Consider the following 21,385-nt stretch of genomic DNA (forward strand, 5'->3'; position numbering starts at 1 on the left):
AAATGCAGAGAGCAGGCAGGCAGGCAGGCAGGCAGGAGTAAGTTCGAGTAGTGGATTTATTAGACCAACAAAACAAAATACTTAACAACAAAGGGAGTCCTGAGATGAGCAGGCAAAAACTAATCCAGTGTAGAAATGACAAAAGGAATCCAAACCAAACAAGGTAGAACAAAAACCAGGGAAATCCAGAGCTAGACACAAACTGATACAGGGAGGAACGACAAGAACAAAGACACACCGACCAGAAACATAACATAATAATCCAACAAAGGACAAGGGAAACACAGAGACTATATACACAGGGTAACGAACACTAACAGGAAGTCCATGAAAACAAGCAGAAAACATGAAACCAACTAAAACAAAGAAACTTGACACAAGGACTGGTGAACAGGTGAAAGACAGACAATAACAAAGGCGGGAAAACCAAAAGACAGGAAGTAAAAAACAAGGAACACTAAGGGGAACAGAAAAACGTTAAAATAAAACAGGGAGTCCAAACACACAAAAAACACAAGAGCGGGGCAGACGTGACACATATACTCTATAATTTGTTAAACATGTACAGACAAAGCAAAACTGTTGAATTGTTGAATCTCAAATACCTACAAATACTCCTCCAACCTCCACTTATGGGTTAGGTTGCCCACATAAGCAGTTATAATTGTTGACAAATACATTAATAAACACTTATATCTGCTTATAACTATATTGTAGTGTGTTATATCTCATTTTATAAATGCTAAACAGTGGGAAAAAATATATAACATATATAAAAGCATGTTTTTGAAGTGTTTTGAGAGGAGATACCGGTTTTGTTAAACAGATGTAAAGCCATAAAATATACGATTATGATATATGCACGTTGATATATGATATATATGATTTCCAATCAGGGGTATATCCATTTGCAGCTGCAAGGGAATAAATATATTGAAAAACGTGTGAAGTAGCTGAGCTAATTTGGAGAAAAAAAAGAAATTATGATCAAAAGAAAATAGAATTCAAATTTAACCGATGCTGCCCAATCGATGTATGAATGGAAGTTGTTTTAACTGTAGGTTATGACTGAGCATAAACCAACAGGAAATAAGGACTGTAGATAAAAACTGAAAATAATATATTAGCCTACATTACATTTCACTGACAACTTTTTAGTTTGCACACAGACAACTTTATAGCTTGCACACAGAAAACTTTATAGCTCGCACACAAACTACTTTTAAGCCTGCACACAGACAACTTTTTGGGAGAAGTAGTGTGTGTGTGAAGTGAAAGTGGTGTATGTGCATGCCTTTTATGTGTGTGCAAGAAAAAGTGGTGTATGTCTGAGGTGAAAGTGGTGTATGTGCATACTTTTTATGTGTGTGTGGAAAACAGTGGTGTAGTTCATGATTTGTATGTATGTGTGTGTGTGTGTATGTATGTGTGTGTATGTGGGTGTATGTGTGTGAGGTAAAAGGGGATTGTGTGCATGCATTGTTGATTTATGGCCTAAACTACCCCTCGTACAAAAATTGTAGAGAATGTTTCAACCGAGACTAAAGTGGTGGACATACCATCCGAGAGCCAAGCCACTAGCGTGGCTAATAATAGCATGACAAATTGATATTAGGCAAATCTTTGGTATATTTATTGTCACAATAACCAATAAACTACCTGCTACAAAAAGGTGACTGCATAGTACACACATCCTACCAACCCGAGTCAGTTGTAACAGCTATGTAATACCATGTGCTGCAAATGAGTGTGTGAAAACTAGTTAGCAAATGAGCAGAGAAGTGGAAATAAGTAAAAACTGACAAATAAATGGTTGAAACGTCCAGCTTCTGCCATTTTCAAGTGGTAGTAGAATGAATGCCAACTTCACTGAAACTGCTGAAAAGGATTAAAAAAGAGACTAAGCTCACATGACAATGGACTAATTCATTGTCATTTAAGGGCCAAATCTGAGGCTCTCCTCCAACTTGCATGGGATTTAAAAGTCTGTGTTGCATTCTGGCACCAAATCCTGCTTAGCCTGTACAGAAAACAAACTAAATAAATAAAAAATCTTGACATCATTCTGTAGTTGAATTTTTGTCAAGAGGCATTCTTCTAGTTGGTTACTTCCCACTCCTTGAGTACTCTCCGCTGTAGTCTTCATCATCTGAGCCTTTGTCCATATGCAGTCTGGGATCTTTTGAGATCTTATGGTCCACATCACCCTGGTAAGACAGGGCTCTGCTGCTGGACTGCTGCACAACTGGGTCTTCTGCATCCAAGTTAACTAAATAACAGAATTATGTAGAATTATGAAAACAATACTGTAAAAAGAGCCAGTTATTACATTAAAATCAGCAAGTCCTTCAAATCATACGATATTAGTCACTTATTCCTACCCTCTAATATGAGCATTTCATAAATTAGCACTAGTGGAAATACAATGGTATATCTAAACCAGAGAACGGTCACAGTTTTAAACACGTCGTTAACGTTGTGAAATGGTTGCAGTTTGATTAGGTTCAGTTACAAAAACTACTTGGTTATGTTTAGGCACCAACACTAATTAGTTAAGTTTAGAAAAAGATTGTGGTTTGGGTTCAAACCAGATGCTACTTCAATTCCGGTAACGCATGTGACATATAACGGGACGTAACTCCATTTGTTCCGTAATGTTAAAAAAAAAAACGTACTGTTTACCTTAATTTTTAAACAGGACTCGAACCCTGGTCTCCTGGCTGAATATAATACAAGCCACTTCATCACATCTAATATCAAAAGTCGCTTGTCCCTGAACAAGACACTGATCCCTAGCTGCTGCAATGGAGCTGCTTAGTGGTCAGTAGCAGTCTGATGTAGTCACACTACAGCTCAGCTCACAGCATGAACACATTGCCCGTATAAATGAGGTGCAAGAGTTTCCTTTTTCTCAGATTGTCTTGCAGAAATTAAAGTTGAAGAATTGGAATTAATTACGTTTATGATGGCTGCATCCCATTAGGTGTGCCCAGTTTCAGGGTCCTGCTTTGAACTGTCTGCTATGAAAAAAGGTCTACATAGCATGCCTATTTGTCCTTGAAGTCGTGCGCCCAGGTAGCTCAGTTGGTAGAGTGGGCGTCATATATAGAGGTTTACTCCTCGACGCAACGGGCCTGGGTTCGACTCTGACCTGCGGCACTTTGCTGCATGTCATTCCCCCCTCTCTCTCCCCTTTCATGTCTTCAGCTGTCCTGTCAAATAAAGGCCTAAAATGCCCAAAAAATAATCTTAAAAATAAAAAAAAGTACTTGAAGTCATCTCTTCCAGCTGTTCCTGTTTCCAGTTCCTAAGTGCTCCTACCAAAGTGAACACTGACAACCACTCATTATCTATGAAATAAATGTGTTAAATTTATAAAATATTCAACCCTAAAGAGCACTGTTCTCACATAAAATGAGATTATATTTTAAGTGTATTCATTTAACTGTCATGTTTCAACACCGGTTTCACTTCAATTCCTATAAACTGCCACTAGAGGTTGCCCTGTACCTACAAACATGTATGGCTTTATAGCTACTGTATGTCAATCCAGCAGTTTTCATTTTATGTAGTTTTCTACTGAAAGATGGAAGGTCACCTCCTGTGGCATATGAAAATAATGTTTATATCATAAATAACCTAGAAGGCCCATTGTTGCTCTGTGTTGTTGATGGTGGTGATGAGGGTGGATGTTAGGAAAACCAGTGTCCTCAACAATCACAACTGACTAACAGTCAGTTTTAGTGGAAAAGCAGTCTCAGACAATTAGTTACAATACATCAGAAACCACAAGCATGTACTGTAATTAATGACTACTTTTATCATTGTTGTAAATATGTTACATCACAACCTATGATCAGTGGGGATTTATATTTGCTAATAATATGTTGGAGTTTTAGGACTTTTTCATTTATGAAAAAACTTTACAATAATTTGAAGGCCCCCCTGCAGTGACGCTGAGGACCCCGTTGGGATCCCGGAAACCCTGGTGAAGATCCCTGCTTCAGAACATTGTGAACTGCACCCTGCTTCGTGTCACTTTCTTCTCCGAGCTTGCCACTGCTTATAGAATCAACTGACAGAGGTCAAGTCTCACAATGCTATGACCAACATACAATCGTGATCGGATTGTTTCATAACAACCATGATTAAGTATAAAGTATGGTTACCACATACATATTTATAAGGGCAGTGGTTCTCAACCTGTTGGGACCCCTTTATTGCAAGATAAATGTGTGGGGTTGTTAATTTAGATTAGATTAGAATAAAACAACATACAGTTATGTAGACATACCAGTATGTAACTTGTGAAGATAGATCACAAGTAGACATGTAGCTTCTTTGTAAGGAATCACAGGCCAAATAGTTTGGGAACTACAGTAACTTGAGAAAATTATTCATTTGGCATTGAAAGTAAATAGTTCTAGAGTTGAATATCTCGATATAGAGAAATTAGAGTAAACTCATCCATTGTTTGAAGGAACAACATGCACTTTGTGTCCATAACACTGGGCATGTTGCTGTATCATGTGATATTCATCTCCACTTGGTGGATGTCCAGTGTGTGGTGTGTTCACTGGCACTCTGACAGGCTGGTAAAACACAGAATGATTGTGTTTCTCTGGCCTGGGCCCCATTTTTATTATAACCCACACAATTATTTAATAATTGCTTGAAAAAAAAAAATGTAATAACATTTTCAGTTAACCTGATTGAAAATGTCATAAAACCCAATAATGTAAGAAGTTGACCAATAATGTAATAAAATGTCCACTCCAGACTGATATTGTTGGTAGAAATGTTATTACAATATCAGTCAGTACATTTCATTATTGGTCAAGTTATTAAGATATTGGGTTATTACATTTATTACAAACTGATTACATTATTGAGTGCTGCAACCCTTGTTCTTGTTGTAGTAGATGACAAAATTAATTCAGATAAAACCAAAACCAAATGTTAGCATTGTATATGCTTATTGCATAATATAAAATGTGCTATTATCTTTTCTGACTGCAGCTGTTGAGCAATATCTACTTCCACTGTGGACCTCTACAGCTCCAATGCAGCAGCAGAGTGTTCGATGCCTTGCTTAAAGGTCCTATAATATGCTCATTTTCAGGTTCATACTTGTATTTTGGGTTTCTACTAGAACATTCTTTAATGTTTTAAAATACATTATTTTTCTCATACTGTCTTTCTGAATATATTTATACCTGTATTCAGCCTCTGTCTGAAACGCTCTATTTTAGCAGTGTTAAAGCTTTAGTGCGTAATTTTTTGATACTAATGAGCGTCCGTTAAATTCAAGCCATTGCCAAATATGTTGCTATCAGCTCCATACAACTCTCTCTGTATTTCTCAGTATGTCTGTGTTCAGAAGATCGTGTCGTCCGGCGACTTTCGCCATTGAAGATAATGACCTCTTCTCAAGAGTCCATCATGTTTTTTTAATCCTCCGTGTCCTCCTTGGCTATTAGCAACTACGTGGAGGAGGGATGGGGGCTGTGCACGATCACGGAAGGCTTGTATCATGTGGATATGCCGACAGTTTTGTTGTCATTACTTAGAATTCCTCATAGGGGCGACAGAAACTACGCACTATAGCTTTAACAGTTTGATCTGATGATTGGTCAAACACACACAGCACGGCTGCTTCAACTCGCCAACCTCTTCATTTATAAAAACAAAACAAGAAAGTACTCTCATAGCGATTTATGACCATTTTTGGACGAAAGGAGAACATTTCTCTTTGTTTAATACCAATAAAAATTAGTTGGCCTTCCGACTCAACTTGGGCGAGCGAGAGAGAGAGGGAGAGCATGACGGTATTTTCAATGAGAGAAATAAAACCTTATTTTTTTATGGTTTCTCAACGGTTAACCACAGTGAGACAAAATCGTATTTGTTGTTTTAAAGTATTTATGAATGACGATGAAACGTGGGGGCACACTGAACTGCAGGTTGCAGAGTGTGGTTATACCCTGTGACCATCAGCAGCCCTCATCCTTTCATGTTGCTTTTTACGTCAGCGGACTAATTTGCCTGATATTCACGGGTCCTTAGATTGCGGTGGAAATGCAGACACAACAATGTGCTGAAGGAACCTTCTAGACATAGCTCAATATAGTTCTGGGGTATTTAAAATCTTAATCAGAATCGTATGTTAAAATGCACCTTTATACAGTTAGGTAAAGCTGTGGGTAATTCTGCTTCTAATGCCTGAGTTGTAACTCTGGTGTTAAATGTCACATTGCCATTTTAAATGCCAGTAAATCTTGCTGCTTTGTTGAGCCAATGACACAGCTTGTGGACAGACAGGACAAGTACTATAATGCACAAGGAGCATTTTCTGCTTCACATTTCATCATTGGTATGCTGTCATTTGCTTGTAGGGAGCAGGAGAAGAAGGTGAAGATATTAGTAAGGATATTCTTTTTTTTAAACCTAAAAACACATGATTTTTCTAAACATATCGGTATTCAGCCTCTGTCTGAAACGCTCTGTTTTTTCTCTTGAAGGTCTCCTCCCGTAAAAGCCCAGTCTGCTCTGATTGGTCAGAAATTCTCTGTGGATTGAGCATTTTGATACTTTCACAGTATTTATATAGCACCTCAACCTACTTTAAAATGAAAAAAAGTCATGGAAATCTTTTTTTGTTTTTGTTTTTTACAATATGGAACCTTTAATATGATTACTCATTCTCTTTCTTCACTTATATAACATTCTCCTGGCACCCAGGATTCTTGTCAGTGCCCTCTTTCCAAATCCACAAACCAGTCAACACATTTAAACACAAAAGAGGCCAAAGAGAAAGCAAAGATTAAACAAACCACCAACCATATGATGTTACGTGTCGCTGGTTAGTTGCCAAAACATCTTGGTGATCTCTCAGACCCTCTCTTTGACTCTCCACACCTGTGTCCTGATCATGAAGTTCTGCACAAAAATAGGGAGGCAGTTTATGTAGGGGGAATTTCTTAATTTCTATACAGATTTTTAGTTTATCTTAGTATGTTTGAAGTTAGTTTTCAGTCTTGGTTTGGTAGTTTTAGTTTGGATTTCACTTAATGTTGCTTGTAGTTTAAATATGGTTTCATAAGGATTATATTTTTAAGGTGTACTAGTAGTATATACGGAAGTCCTGAAAGGCAAGGTAAATGTGCACGCAATGTTGGCCCAAACCTTTTATCTGTTTATCTCCTTCTTACAAGATGTTATCTCCTTACCTTGCATGGCAGCAGGATTCTCGCAATATCACGAGATCATGCAAGAATCTCAGAATCTTATATCACACAAAAATACATCTTGTCAGGATTCAAGTAATGCATTTGGATTCTAAACTACCAACTCACCAAACCAATCAATGTGTGATGTAAATCGTACAACTTTTTTGCTGCTTGATACAAAAGGAAAACACGGTTCTCATTTTCCATGACTAATGTTACAGGCCGACCCTTCCCCTTTAAGACAGGTGGCCATGCTGGCAATGTGTGTATGTGATGTCGTCTGGCAGGGTTTGTTATGGGAAGTGAGGCTCTCTGTGTGTAGTTCAGTACAGTAAGCAGCAGGTGCTGCAGACACAGTGAAGCGCATGCTTTTCCATAGGTAGTAAAGCTACAGTAGTCATTGTTTTGTGTTTGCCGCAAAGCTAAAATAAAGCACCTGATTAATGCAACGTTATCACAACGTCTCCCGGCCATTCTCACCGCAGAATTGCCAGACTAAAAGCTGGCTACCAGCCAGGCTAAAGCTAATTGAGTTAGCCTCAAGAAACAAGGGCTCTGTCCCAACTATGGTTCGGAGCCGCGAAGCTGGTAACGGAATTTTCTACAAGAGAAGTCTGGGACTGATATAATGTGATTTACACCCATTAAAGGGTTCTTGGAAACACAGTTTGATGCTAATGCGTGACATGCACCAGCACATCACAGTAAACCACCAATCACAATCAGTGTTGATCAATTAATCAAACAACCAAAGCAGGCCCCACTAGTCAACCACAACCTACAAATCTGCGAGAAACAGGAGGGGAGCAACATCAGGGAGCACCCTTATTTTAGGGGAAGCCACATGCAAGCATTATTAATATTTGATCAACTTCCAATCAAATCATAATTATTATTATTTTTTTAATTAGTTGAGCTACTCTACAATCTTTTCACATACCCCCTGGCAACAGCATGAGTACCCCCAGGGGAATCACTGATCTACACACATAGACTGATTTACTTTGTAGATCACACACATTAAACACACATACCATGGACATACCTGTACGGCCGATGAATGACAGTGTAGCACTGAAGCCCCTATGTGTGATGCTGCTGTCTGACGAGAACTGAAGCACCATGACACTGTGGTAGGACAGGACAGAAGGAGGAATACTGCCACCACACAGCACCACTACACAAAACACAACAAAATAAACCTGTTAGTGCACGTAATGTTAGATTATTTTTATTCATTTCATAATTAATAAAATGTACTTATAATTTAATTTTTTTAAAGACAGAGAGAGATACAGACATGAACAAAGGAGGGGGAAAAGAATGAGAGAGAAAAAGATGAGATGAAACTTGCTAAACTGACATCTAGAGATTCATCCATCCTACCAATCTCCTCTGTTCCTTCCACATCTCCCAGGATAGTGAGGGAATCATACAAGCATCCGTCTGACTCTTCCAGGTAAAAATCAGCAAAGTCTAGCTGAAACACAACACAACAATCAGCCTTCGATTACTGATGAGTTTGTGACAAAATGCTGCATTTGAAAAACTTTCAGTCATTCACTTTGATTCAGTGGAAGAAGTTGTGCATCACCTTAACAATGTGCCCCTGTGGAGCATAGACAACCCAGCGGAGGACACAGTCATTATTGTAGAATTGTGGGTAATTTGGACTATGTACGGCAGTGTGATCCTCAACTAGAACAACTGTCCCACATCCTGATTGCACACATAAACACACGCAGGGGAAACACAGACACACCAAGCATTGTTACACTTACAGGAGACAGACCAGTTTAACACAAATTACATGCAGAGATGTATGTGTATTGTGTTTCCCACCAGGATTAGAGTGTCCCTGGACAGCTCGATGCCTAATGACAAAGCCACTTCCTGCTCTGTTAATGTCAGAGGAGAAGAGAAGTGTTGCATACTGGGAATTATTCAGGAGCACTGGGCCAGGAAGGACACTTCCACAGAAGATCCCTGTCAAAAGACAAGAATGTAAAAGAATGACAAAAGCAGATAAAATATGTTATAGTTCAGTGTAAGCACATTGTTGTTGTTGTCTGTGTGTGCATGTATGTAACATGTTACTGTGTAGTTAGGTGAATGAGTCTTAGCAGTTTTCGCTTTTGCTTTTGTCCTGTAACTTACTTGTAGAATTTGTAAGACTTGTTCTTTGGCTGTCAGTTGGGGGTTTGTTCATTTTACATTTGGGTTAAAACTCCTTATTTGCTTTCCACACATGAGATGCATAGATTGTAAATTAATCTCATGTATCTACATTAAGTTTGGAACTGGAGTCAGAAAAGTAAAGAGTTAGTGGTTTTAGCAGTGCTGTAACCTGACTCAAACACTGTGTGCAGCTTCTAGAATTCTTGCTGAGTTTCCAAGGTTCGGTATCATTCCTTTGCATAGACCAAAACTAAAACGTGTGCTTACTGTATTTAACTGACTGGAAGGATAAACTGTTGTTTGTCAAGAAATAGCGTAACAAAAACAAGATTTAGTGAACTTTAGAGATGTTTGTTGATGTATTTCTTCACTTTGGACAGACCAAGGCTGGCTATGTCCCCCTGCTTTTAGTCTTTATGCTAAGCTAGGCTAATCATGTCCTGACCCTGGCTCCGTATTTAACGCACAGACATAAGATTGATATTGTTCTCCTCATCTTTCAGAAATAAAGCAAATAAGTATAGTTCCGAAAATGTTGAACTATTCCTTTAACCTAACTAATTAACACATTTTCAGAGGTCCAGGGTGGCTGTGCTGCCTTTGATAAATGTTTATGCATTAAAAGGCCAGTATCTATTTTGCTGTGTGTGTCTGAAACTCACCAACAGGCCTATGGGTCCCTACTGAGACAGTGAGTCGATCGTAGCGACACTGAAAGTCATTTTCCAGATCAAAATAATCAAACTCCAAAAGAATACTATAACCTGGAGGAACACTGATGCTCCACACACACAACCTGAAGAGACACAAGAGATATAATTTATCCATTGCACTGTATTAATACACATGCTATTTTGATTTATGTATTTTCCTTAAATACATTCATACAATTCTGAGCTAAAAGGCAAATATTTGTATTTTGCAGACTTCTGATCTCAAAAACTGAACATTACATAAGTGAGTGCATTTTTATCTCTTTTTGTGCTGATTGTGCTCATTGGAACAGTATAAGTGAGGCCCAAAGAGAATTTATGATATATGGCAGTTAGGTTACAGTTACAACTATATGTTATCAAAGGCCCTTTCTGCTTCTCATGAGTGTCACTCACTGGTTGTTGTCATAGTGAGCCCCAGGGAGAGCGGGGTTTCTGAATACCCCCTTACTGGCAGTTACAGGCCCATCTCTCACGCTGCAGAGTTCTGAGAGACACATAAACACACACACACACACACACACAGTACTGCGTCACAGAAGCATTATGAAATATGGAAAATAAGAGTTGCTGTGATGAGAGGAAAAACAACTCACTCGATAAAGTTGTTGCTTGCTGCTGTTCATCAGCTAAAGCAAACACACAAACAGAGAATATGTGTAAGAAAAAGTCAATTTTTATCCAATATTATACCAATACATTAACATCTTCTGGTAGAACTGTGCAGACACCTACAGTATATCACCTATATATTTATATCATAGACTGTAAAAAATAATGGAAGTGGCATCACTGACGTCACCCATTGGTTTGTGGACTGCAGTTTTGAAGCCATAGTTTGCACAAGCCAGAAGTGACCATATTTGGACAAAAGGGCAGATGTAGGGGAGGATGACACGTCTAAGCCAGTGTTGTGTATGGTTTCATGGCGCTGTGCTAAGCGCTAAAGAGGCAAAGCCGCCGATTTTCAACCCTTCTGGTGTAAGTCATCCAGCAGAGTTTTGCCAGCTGGTAAATGCAGTCCTCTGGGCACTGGTGCAGTTGATTTGCATGTATGGCAGTACACAGAGCTAGTTGAAAATCTGCAGACATTCTCTTAAGTTACCAGCTAACACTAGATCCAGCTTAGTTGGCAAAATGTTGAACAAAACCAAAATGTTCCAATTGATCCATAAACTGTGATAAGGTGAAAACACACAGTGAGGGGATTAAAGTTTAGGATGAAAAATAGGCAATCCAAAAACAAGTTCACGGCTATTGAAATGTGTCATGGTTGTAATACATTTAATCATTTATAATGCACTGTAGTCATTGTTATAATGCATTGTAATGTAATTATAAGTTACTCTAATTGGTAGGGCATTAACAAATACTGTATCAACTACATATATGCAATCTCGCTAATAAATACGGATGTCCACAGATTACACAAAGTTTATAATTTGTATATGTTTATTGAAGCGATTATGAAGTATATAATACTTAACCTAATAAGTAATTATAAAAGACATATAAAAACATTAATATTTATGAGTACTATAATTATACAATGCTATAAGCAACTTATAACACATTATAAGAATGTTTTATAATGCATTATAGACATGACCTAGAAAGTGTCACTGAATTATCACCTGACATTGCCATTCATCTCAGTTCCATGGAGTTTTTTTAGCTCATTGTTTTGGTGTTACGGTCAATTTCATCAACCTTGTTTTCAGTCACAGCAGGAAGCTGTTTTCAGCAAAACATCTCTGATGCCTACCACCATATGACATACAGACTATCTGGGGAACACAGTAGGGAATTTTGTGGCTAAAGAGCCAGATATTTTTCTCAGGAGTCGTGATGACCAGAACAGAACTAACGATAAAGTGAATATTGGAATTTTGCATTTGTCAGGTGGGCAGAAACATGACTCCAATTTAATGATAATGTTGCACCTTATCTGCTGACTGTGTAAATTAGCAACTGTAATTTGCTTTACTTCATAATGTCAATATGTCAATTTTGTGTTTTCAACTTGTTTCCACTGCCCCATAGTTAATATTAAAATGAAATACAATGCTTAATTTAGCTTGGTCAGATCAACTGTCAAATAGAAGTTCAGCAAAGTGTCACTTGTCTACTTGTTGCATGTCAACAGACTATGTAACACTTACTCCAACACGGGTCACAATACAGACATTTAATACTTTTTTAAGGGTCATGTGAAAGCCATTTTACACATTATAGTCACTTGATAGTAATTTGAACATTGACTTTTCCTAACAAACGGTGATCATGTGATCCATTGTTTCACAAACTATATAGACCTCTGATTAATAATGTTTAAAAATAAATAGAAACAGTCAGTGTGATTTATTTTATGATAACCTTATCCCAACCTACCCTCTCTCAGTTTACGCTTTATCCAGGGCAGCAGCAGCCTGACATCAGTAAAAACCCCGGGAGATCCTCTCCTGGAAGGGGCGCGGCTGCTGTTGTTTCCCCAGCTCCGACCACATCCCTTCCCCCAGGAAGTTACACCCAGTGCTACCCAATGACCGCCGCCTGAATCTGCCGGACATACCAGCGGACCCCCTGAGTCCCCCTGGAGGATAAAGGGAGGAATAAAGGGAGGAGTTAAAACACTGAAAAAACATTTTTAAAGCTACTAAATAATAGGATTTCTTTAAGTGAATAACTAATTTATAGTTCCCAGGTATTAGTAATGTACCACTGCTCTTGAACTAAATGAATGAGTGTAGAATAATGGAAAAAAACAGGCATTTCTTTTTCTACCTGGCATGCATCTTTCCCTCCTTTCTCTGGCCCGGCACACAGGACTGTCATGGCTGGCTGAGGTCTAGCTTGTCTCTGGTTAAGAATTGAACTTTTGATAGTCTGGAGGACATATTTACATTTGGCTGGGTCCACCAAGTCTAACTGGACCTCTCTCAGCACCGCAGGAAGACGACCCTCTGGGAAACAGCAGAATAAATACAAGCTCAATTATGCTTTAAAGTGTAATTTATTTATTTTTCAACCTGGGCCCTATTTTCATATGCATTGGTGTCTAAGTAGTCTATATCCACAACTTACCTTCCGCTTTCTTTGTGTTGGAATTTTAAACTCCGGTCGATTTATGAGGACTATGGTTAATAACTGCTCCTCAGATCTCTGCTAGCTAGATTATCTGTCCAATCTTAGTTTTCTGTTGCACGACTAAAACAACTTTTGAACATACACGTTCCACCAAAACAAGTTCCTTCTTGAGGCTATTTTGCAGCAGTACCCTGGCATCGCCTAAAACGATAGTGATTGGTTTAAAGAAATGCCAATAAACCAGAGCATGTTTTTCTCCCATCCCGGAATGCTGTGTGGACTAGCCAGACCTTCCTCCTCAGCGCCGTGGTGGAGGAAGGTCTGGCAAAATTTCAACCAAACTAGAGTGGTGATTGTTGGAACAACGAAAAGACAAACCAAGACGGTTTGTAATTTTAAAAAAAAAATATATATATATATATATATATATTAGGGCTGTCAAAATAACGCGTTAATTTCGATTAATTAATCTGAGAAAAAAATAACGCGTTAAAAAATAAATAACGCAGATTAATCCTTTCCATATTGACGTTTGACCCGGAGCCGTTCTAGCCACCATTGGACTGTAAAATGAAGGAGGGAGACGAGAATGTGCTGCCTGGATCATTGATTAAAACATTTACTTATAAAAACCTTCTTCCTGCCAACCCTGGCTACCGAAATCTGGTGCCACTGATATGTCTGCTCTTCTCTCTGGTGCTCTGAAGACGATACAGGCAACACAAACACCGCTGCATGTGACGCTAGTTAACACTATACTCGACAGCAGCTAACGTTAGCCTACCGCTAGCTAGTTAACACTATACTCGACAGCAGCTAACGTTAGCCTACCGCTAGCTAGTAGCTGGATTAAACACGGTTACAATGCTGACAGCTAACGCTGAACGGTGTAAAGTGTGACTGTGTTTTACTGTAGAGGACTGTGACTCAACAGCGGGATGTAACAATCCGCAGCTACCGAGCTGCCGTCGGAAAAACAACACAGACGGTGCGTTCAGTGAAACTGGTAAACTACAGCTTCGTGGTGCATTTGAAGTTATTGTAAATGTCCTTGGTGGTTGTTTTTGTCATTCAACAGCAATTTACTAGTGAATAAGTTATTGTTATTGTTATACAATATTATTAAATCATTTAATTTTGACCATATGGCCTTAACAATAAACAAGCCGTTCTTTAATGTCACCAACTGTTGTTTAGTACCCTTTGTTTTCTTTTCTTTTTTTTACTTTCTTAAAAAGTATTGGTTCAGGCACCGTTAATTATGTATGCGATTAATTTCGATTAATTAATCACAGAGTCTGTAATTAATTAGATTAATTTTTTTAATCGATTGACAGCCCTAATATATATATATATATATACACATACATATTGTTTCTTCTTCTACTTCTTTGTATTTTACAATGATAAAATTACTATTTATTCAAATGGAGTCGGTGGGTTTGGTGATTAGGGATACTGGGGATGTTTCTTGTTCTTGATCCTTTCCATACACATGTTGTCAGACACTTAGAACAATAATCTGAGCATGTCAGTGGTAAAACAAATTGAAGGTGTGCAATTGCCCAACAATGTAACATTGTAGCTTGTCTTGCTTAATACTGGACCAATTTCAAAGAGTGTTGTTCCCACTTAGACACAGAAACGTAGTAACATAGGGTCCAGTTAGAAAAACATTGAAGTTACTATTTAATGGTATTGGAAAGAATTAAGAGAACCTACTTTCCTTCATCCTGCCCCATCCAGCCACACTGCATCTGGTTTCGGGTTGAATGCTGTCATCAGGCAGAGGCAGACATATTGGCTGGACTCGGGCTCCTATTGAAAAGAATCACATAGCAGTGACCTAACAAAATGTGATCAGTGCTACAGCAACTATACAAATTGTCAAAATGGAAACTTGCCCAGGCGAATGTGCTGTTCCAATTCCAGCAGAGCTATGTCATAGCTCATAGGCAACGCATGATGGTACCTTTCGTGGACTGAGACAGACTTGATGAGAAAGACCTGCTCCTCTTCATCTTCTGTTCTCTGGTCAAACTCTCCAACCACCACTCTCACACCACTGAGAAACTCTCTTGCCAGAGGAAAAAAAGTATTAGATTCATGACAATCAATTGCAATATTTATACAATGAACATACATCAGCATGCAGATCAGGAACAAGCATATGTGCGTTAAATTGTCGCACAAAAGAGGTAATGGGGCTACACGAGTAAGTAACAGTACTTTGAGAGGAATGCAAAGCAGTGTGCAGCAGTCATTATCCAGCGATCATTCAGGATTGCCCCTCCACAGAAATGAGAGTCCTTGTTCTGCAAGGAAACCTGAGCAAAGATAACACACAAGCTTAGTCTTGCATTGTCAGACCTATCACCACAGCGCTATGGAGTAAGGTCTGCCTACACCACACATACATTCTGGGATATGAGAGAAAATAACGCTCTGGGTTGTTTGCATTTCTTTAAACCAATCCCAATCGTCTGCAAAATAGTTTTGGGAAGCAATTTGTTTTGGTAAAACATTTGCAACCCGCAAAAAAAACAAAAAACGTTACATATAATATTAAATGAAGTTAACTGTTCACACAATACAATAATGTGGGCAATTTAAATTAGCTGGATACATGGTTAAACATATTTGCTCTTACCAGTGTATCCCTGTGTGTACTTCGTCCACAGCAATCCCACCAATAGGTCCCAAAACGTCACAGTTAGAGAGTAAATGCCGTAAGCATATTTTTTGTAAATCTTTACAATCATTCCCTGAAATACCTAAGCAGGCTGAGTTGTTGCACGGTCCAAATTGTCTTCTAAACTTGCCATCTTCAGTGTGCAGCTTGAAGTTTGTTGTTGTTTCCCAACGCGAACAGAGTTTGAGAACGGCAACGCACAGAGAGTGGAGGGTGAGGGTCATCCAATAATCCTGGAAATGTACTTCCTTTGATCCAGACTAACACAAGCTTGATAGAAATTCAACATTTACACAGCTAAAAAAGATACAAGAAAAGTATCTGCATGTAACTAATTTATAATTTGGAGCAACTGTTTTTCTTTCAGTTCAGCAGCAGTGGGTATAATGACGCTTTACTCTATCTACAGACCTGTCTGTCTTCTTCCATTTCTTTCTTTCTTCTAACACTTGAGCATGCTGTCCTCACTCAACTCTCTGCTTATCTCCAACATGACCCCCATTAGTCTGGTTCCAAGGCAGGACAGACCAACAGAATAATTGACATTGCCGTCGAATAAAGCTGCTAGCATGGCTAAAGATGTTGAGGTTATTTTGGTTTAACTTCTTCTTTTGCCTTTTGCTACATTTGTTCTTGCCATGCTAGTTTTACAAATATGACTATTTACCAATAACCATAATACAAGTCTAGGTAAACCACAAATTATCAAGAGAAAAATTATCTAAACATTTTTTTTTTAATTGTTTAAGTCCAATGTAAACACGTAAGATGATGAGGTGAGATGCCAATAGAATAAAATTAAAATAATTGTATCCAAATCACCATTGACAAAATATATTTATCATGGTTTTATATTATTTATATTATCTGTGTAGCCTTAGTGTCAAAATGGAGCAACTAAGCAATAAACTGCAACATTTTCATCTAACTAAATGTGTCTATTTTGAGTACTTCATGTGACTGTTGAGTATGTCATTTGATAAAACAGTGATGATTGGGTATATAGATCATCAGCACTTTTCCTAACGCTCTTTTTCTGGTGCACAGAAAATAACCAACGCATTCATGAACAGGTTTGTATGATATTGTACAAAACTTAAGTACACCAATTCGTATTATTTCCTCTGAAATTAGGCGACTGCCTGCTGATCCCCTGACGACTGGTCTTTACAGTTAAATTTAGCCGAGAAAGGTTACTGGGAGCCTGGTACAGGGCACCACGAGGTGAAGGTCCTTTCAGGGGCTGTTGCAGTTGAGTTTAGCCGACAAAAAGTGACCATCATGCGTCTACGGCATTTAAAGATAGACACCAAAACGACTAGTTAAGATTAGAAAAAAGATTGTGGTTTAGATTAATACACCAGTCCCCTTAAGAAGAAGAAAGTCTTGTGTTTTCCCCGGGACACAAACTCCTGTACCCCGCTTGAAAGTCCTATGTTTTATGACCTAACCATCTACCCCGACCTCCTCCCTACCAGAGCGGTCTTATAGCAGCAGTCACTGTGGATGCACCACAGTGACTGCTGCTATAAGACCGATAGCAATAAATAAGTGGAATACATACGAATTACAGAGCTTCCTTTTTTGTAGCTATATGTACAAATGGTTCATGAGAACAGCCTGAAATAACAGATGAGTAGTGATATAGCCATCAGGGGTGAACAGAAAAAGAAACCAAAACTTCAAAAGAAAATGCAAAGAAAAAGATGTCACCGTACAAGTATTTTTACAGATGAGCAAAACCACCGCAGCAAATGACCACTCAGCTAAATAACAACAAAAAAATGTTCAAAGAAGAAGGGTAGACCACTGACTAGCCATGGATGTGATCCGTATGTGGCCTCGGCCCCACCGACAATCCTCATAGAGTGAACCATCGGGCTCCACACCTGAGGAATCCCACATTTTGAACCTGAAATGCAGGATAAAATCTTCTCAGGCTTCCCACATTCATTCTGTTCAGTGTCTTCTTGACTCTATAAAAGTATCTATTAAAGACAAGTAAGGTCGTATCTGCCTTCCCTTGTTTGGTATCCATTATATCACTCACCTGTCTGAGCAGCATTGATGCAAGTGTTAACCAAAAACCAGAGAGAGAGCAGAGTGGCAATGGTCCTCATCACTAACATACACACACACACATCAAGAATGAGTCCTACTGCGGAAACAAGCTGGTTTATAGACCCGGATGTGTGTGAGGGGAGGCTCTATGACAAGCCAGTAAAGTCTTGCAGTGTGTGGTTGGTGCGTTCAAATGTCGCAACAAAATAAACTTCAGTAATTTAGTGAGTGAAAATGTTGGCATTCTCAAGGTCAACTGTGTGGTGTATGGAGTTTTGTTACCACGGAAACACAAGCAGCGCAGCTGCTGTAAAAGATTCAAAGAGGAGAAACAGTCATAAAATGGACAATGATCCAGAGGAGGCGGCTGTGGCTTAGAAGGTAGAGCGGTCGCCCCTGCAGTCTACATGTCGAAGTGTCCTTGGCAATAAAAGCGCTATAAAAATGCAGGCCATTTAGCTGTTACTGTTGCATATGTGAACACATGCTGATGTAGATGCATGAAGAAAAAAAGAGGAGAACATTGGCATTGAAAAACTTCTAAAAGTTTGGATTAAACATTGTTTGCCTTATGCATTTGTACGACAGAATACTAGGGCTGTTGTAGAAAAAAAAATATTACAGAGCCAGGAGAGGTGGGAAATATTCTGAGAAAAAACTTAAATCGTAAAATTACGAGAATAAAACTCTGATACTCTCTGATATTAAAGTGGTAAATCTATGAGAAAAAACCCACAAAAACTAATATTCTCTGAGATTATAAAGTCATAAATTTACAGAAAAGAATCTGAGAAATTGGGTTTTTTGTCAAGAAACAACACATGGTTTTTACTTTTGCAACACTGGATCAACCTCATCACACCACAGACGCCGCTGCATGCCATGTATTATTATGCATGCATGGATCATCTGTCCTATTGTGTCCTGCTGTACCACAAATCACATTTGAATTACCAGTAGATGTCCAATGCGTTGTAGTTACCGACACTGGGTCTGGAATAGGGCGCACAACAAGAGTTTTTGTCCATCCACTTTCAGGTGTAATGGTATTGTAACTCTTTTAACCAGTGGGGCAGCCAGTTCAGGTATGCCCTGCCAAGTGTGTCAGGAGTTTGTAAACTTCCACTACCTCAAATCACACAGGATCTCACCCTGTTATTACGGATTGACAGTTTGGGACTCCTGTAGAGTTTTCCTCAGAGGAAAGTAAATGGGTGATTCTCTGAATTGGGTGCCCTTCAAGTCCCCCAAACTTACTTCAAAGATTTTCAATTGAAGGAAATCACAAAATGCATTTTAACACTGTCAATTAATAGAACCAGGTGCCTTTGCATTATAATGCAACACAATTGCTTTTTTAAAATTTTAATTTAAAGATAATGGGTTGCCTAAATAGTAGACAACAAGCATGTTTGCATGTCCTCACTAATCTTTACATTTTCATTGATTATCAAACATATAAAATGTGCAATTAATACCAAAATGTTGCTGCTAATATAATCATATGTTGGTCTACTTTAACTAAAATATACATATATATTAAAAATGCATTAATTATATATGAAATTGCAATATTTATACACGTCCTCCAGTTTGTTTTCAACCCCGTCACGCCATACTATTTACCCCCCTATAAAAATAATGGATCAATCTCTGTGGCATCACATCCAGGAAGTGACATCACACAAGTCTCTTGAAGAACATGCTGCAAAGAAAGGCAAGTGTCAGTATCTTTTCTTACCTATATTTCATGTTTTTCACTGTCAGATTAAGATTGTCAGGCTCAACATTTCAACTCTGTTGTATGACTAAATGATAGTAAACAACGGTTTAAGAAGAATTAAATAATAGTTTTGCAAAACATTAAAATTTTATGATGTCCTAAATGCCATGTGGTGCTACTGTCTTAGCTAAGCTAACTGTCTTAGCTACTGTTAGCCAAAAACTTAAACCCCGTCACATTCAACCCCGTCACATTTTTTATTATAACAGGGTTGAATAGTTGTGACAGGGTTGAATGTTTGACACTTCTTAGTAGATTACTCAATTGTAGACTTGTTGTATTGTGATGTGAACTGTCAGAAATAATCGATTATGGTATTTTATGTTGAATATTTTCAGACATCCCAATGGCAAAAACAGCAGCAGAGAAGCAAAGACAGTACAGAGCAAGAAGGGATGCAGACGCAGAGAGAAGGGAAACATATCTCAGGAGTGAGCGTGAAAGGTGGAAAAGGGACACAGAGGCAGGGAAAAAGAAAAAAATAAGCAATCTGGGTGACAGAGCTAAACGACATAAGCGAAAGATGTGGAGGGATGCTAAAAAAAGACAGAAGAAGAGGGAAGCTTTGAGGAATAGCGACACCCCTCCACAAAGTCCGGATAATCAAAATGCAGAGCAACCTAGATCTGGGTCCTCAAGGTCAGTTGTAAGGAGTTAATTTAGATTAGATGAAGTTGAGTGTAAGTCAGTGTGTGTTAGAGAGAGTAAGTGTATACTGTATCTGTAAGTGTATATAGGAGTTTGTCCATGTGAGATGTGTTGGCTGCAGTTTTGGTAATTATTTATTTTAATAATTAAATTTAATAATAATAATAATAATAATAATAATAATAATTTATTATATAATTATAATTTATAAAGAAACAATCCCGAAGAGCAAGATACAAACTGCACAAAGAGATAGCACAACTCCAACATGCACTCACAAAGGAGAGGAAACTTAAAGAAAAGTACAAAAAGAGGCTCCAGCGATCAGCAAAACAAAATGAATCTCCAAGATCCAAAGTCCGTGAACTGGTGAAGAACTGTCCTGTGAACAGCAGAATCAGAAAAACATTACTACTTCATGAAGCACTCATTTCTGACATCAAGAGAAAATACCAGAATGCCAGAAATGAAAGAGATAAGCAAATCTTAGCCAAGGTTACTGTGGGAAAGATTGTCAAAAAGTATAGGCTGCAGAGATGGTCAGAACAGGCGTTGGGGTTTTCAAAGAAACGCAGAAACCTTTTGAAGAGCAAAAGCCTGACCAGTTTTACCAGAGAGACAGTCAACAGGTTTGCAGATACATCTATTCAGAAGAACATAAAGAGCTTCTTTAAAGCACCCATATTATGCTCATTTTCAGGTTCATAATTGTATTTTAATGTTGTACCAGAATAGGTTAACATGGTTTAATTTTCAAAAAACACCATATTTTTGTTGTACTGCACCGCTCTCTCTCACTGCTGCAGATCCTCTTTTCACCTGGTCTCTGTTTTAGCTACAGAGTGAGACCTCTGTTCTTCTTCTTCTTCTGTACTATCTTTGATTGCACTCGCACATGCGCAGTAGCTCAGGTGTAGATCATGTCGGCTAGCTAGCTCCATAGACAGTAAAAGAAAGGCTGTTTCTACAACTTCGGTCAGTTACAAGGCAGGAT

The 21,385-nt window shown here is 38.5% G+C and overlaps 1 protein-coding gene across 1 annotated transcript; it reads right to left on the reverse strand.

Moving 5' to 3' along the window:
• Positions 1-1,609: 1,609 nt before the first annotated feature.
• LOC116048664 (ovochymase-2) lies at positions 1,610-18,177 on the reverse strand. The gene is made up of 16 exons (XM_031297847.2): positions 17,950-18,177; positions 17,714-17,811; positions 15,437-15,534; positions 15,112-15,284; positions 14,930-15,025; positions 12,905-13,083; positions 12,512-12,713; positions 10,717-10,749; positions 10,517-10,607; positions 10,070-10,203; positions 9,072-9,215; positions 8,824-8,948; positions 8,616-8,709; positions 8,275-8,406; positions 6,841-6,939; positions 1,610-2,269 (listed from the first exon to the last, which is right to left on the reverse strand). Exons 1-16 carry the CDS (start codon positions 18,026-18,028, stop codon positions 2,106-2,108), a joined length of 1,941 nt encoding a protein of 646 aa, XP_031153707.2. The 5' UTR covers positions 18,029-18,177; the 3' UTR covers positions 1,610-2,105.
• Positions 18,178-21,385: the final 3,208 nt, after the last annotated feature.

This window comes from Sander lucioperca, chromosome 7 (genome assembly GCF_008315115.2).
Source record: "Sander lucioperca isolate FBNREF2018 chromosome 7, SLUC_FBN_1.2, whole genome shotgun sequence".
Lineage (NCBI taxonomy): Eukaryota > Metazoa > Chordata > Actinopteri > Perciformes > Percidae > Sander > Sander lucioperca.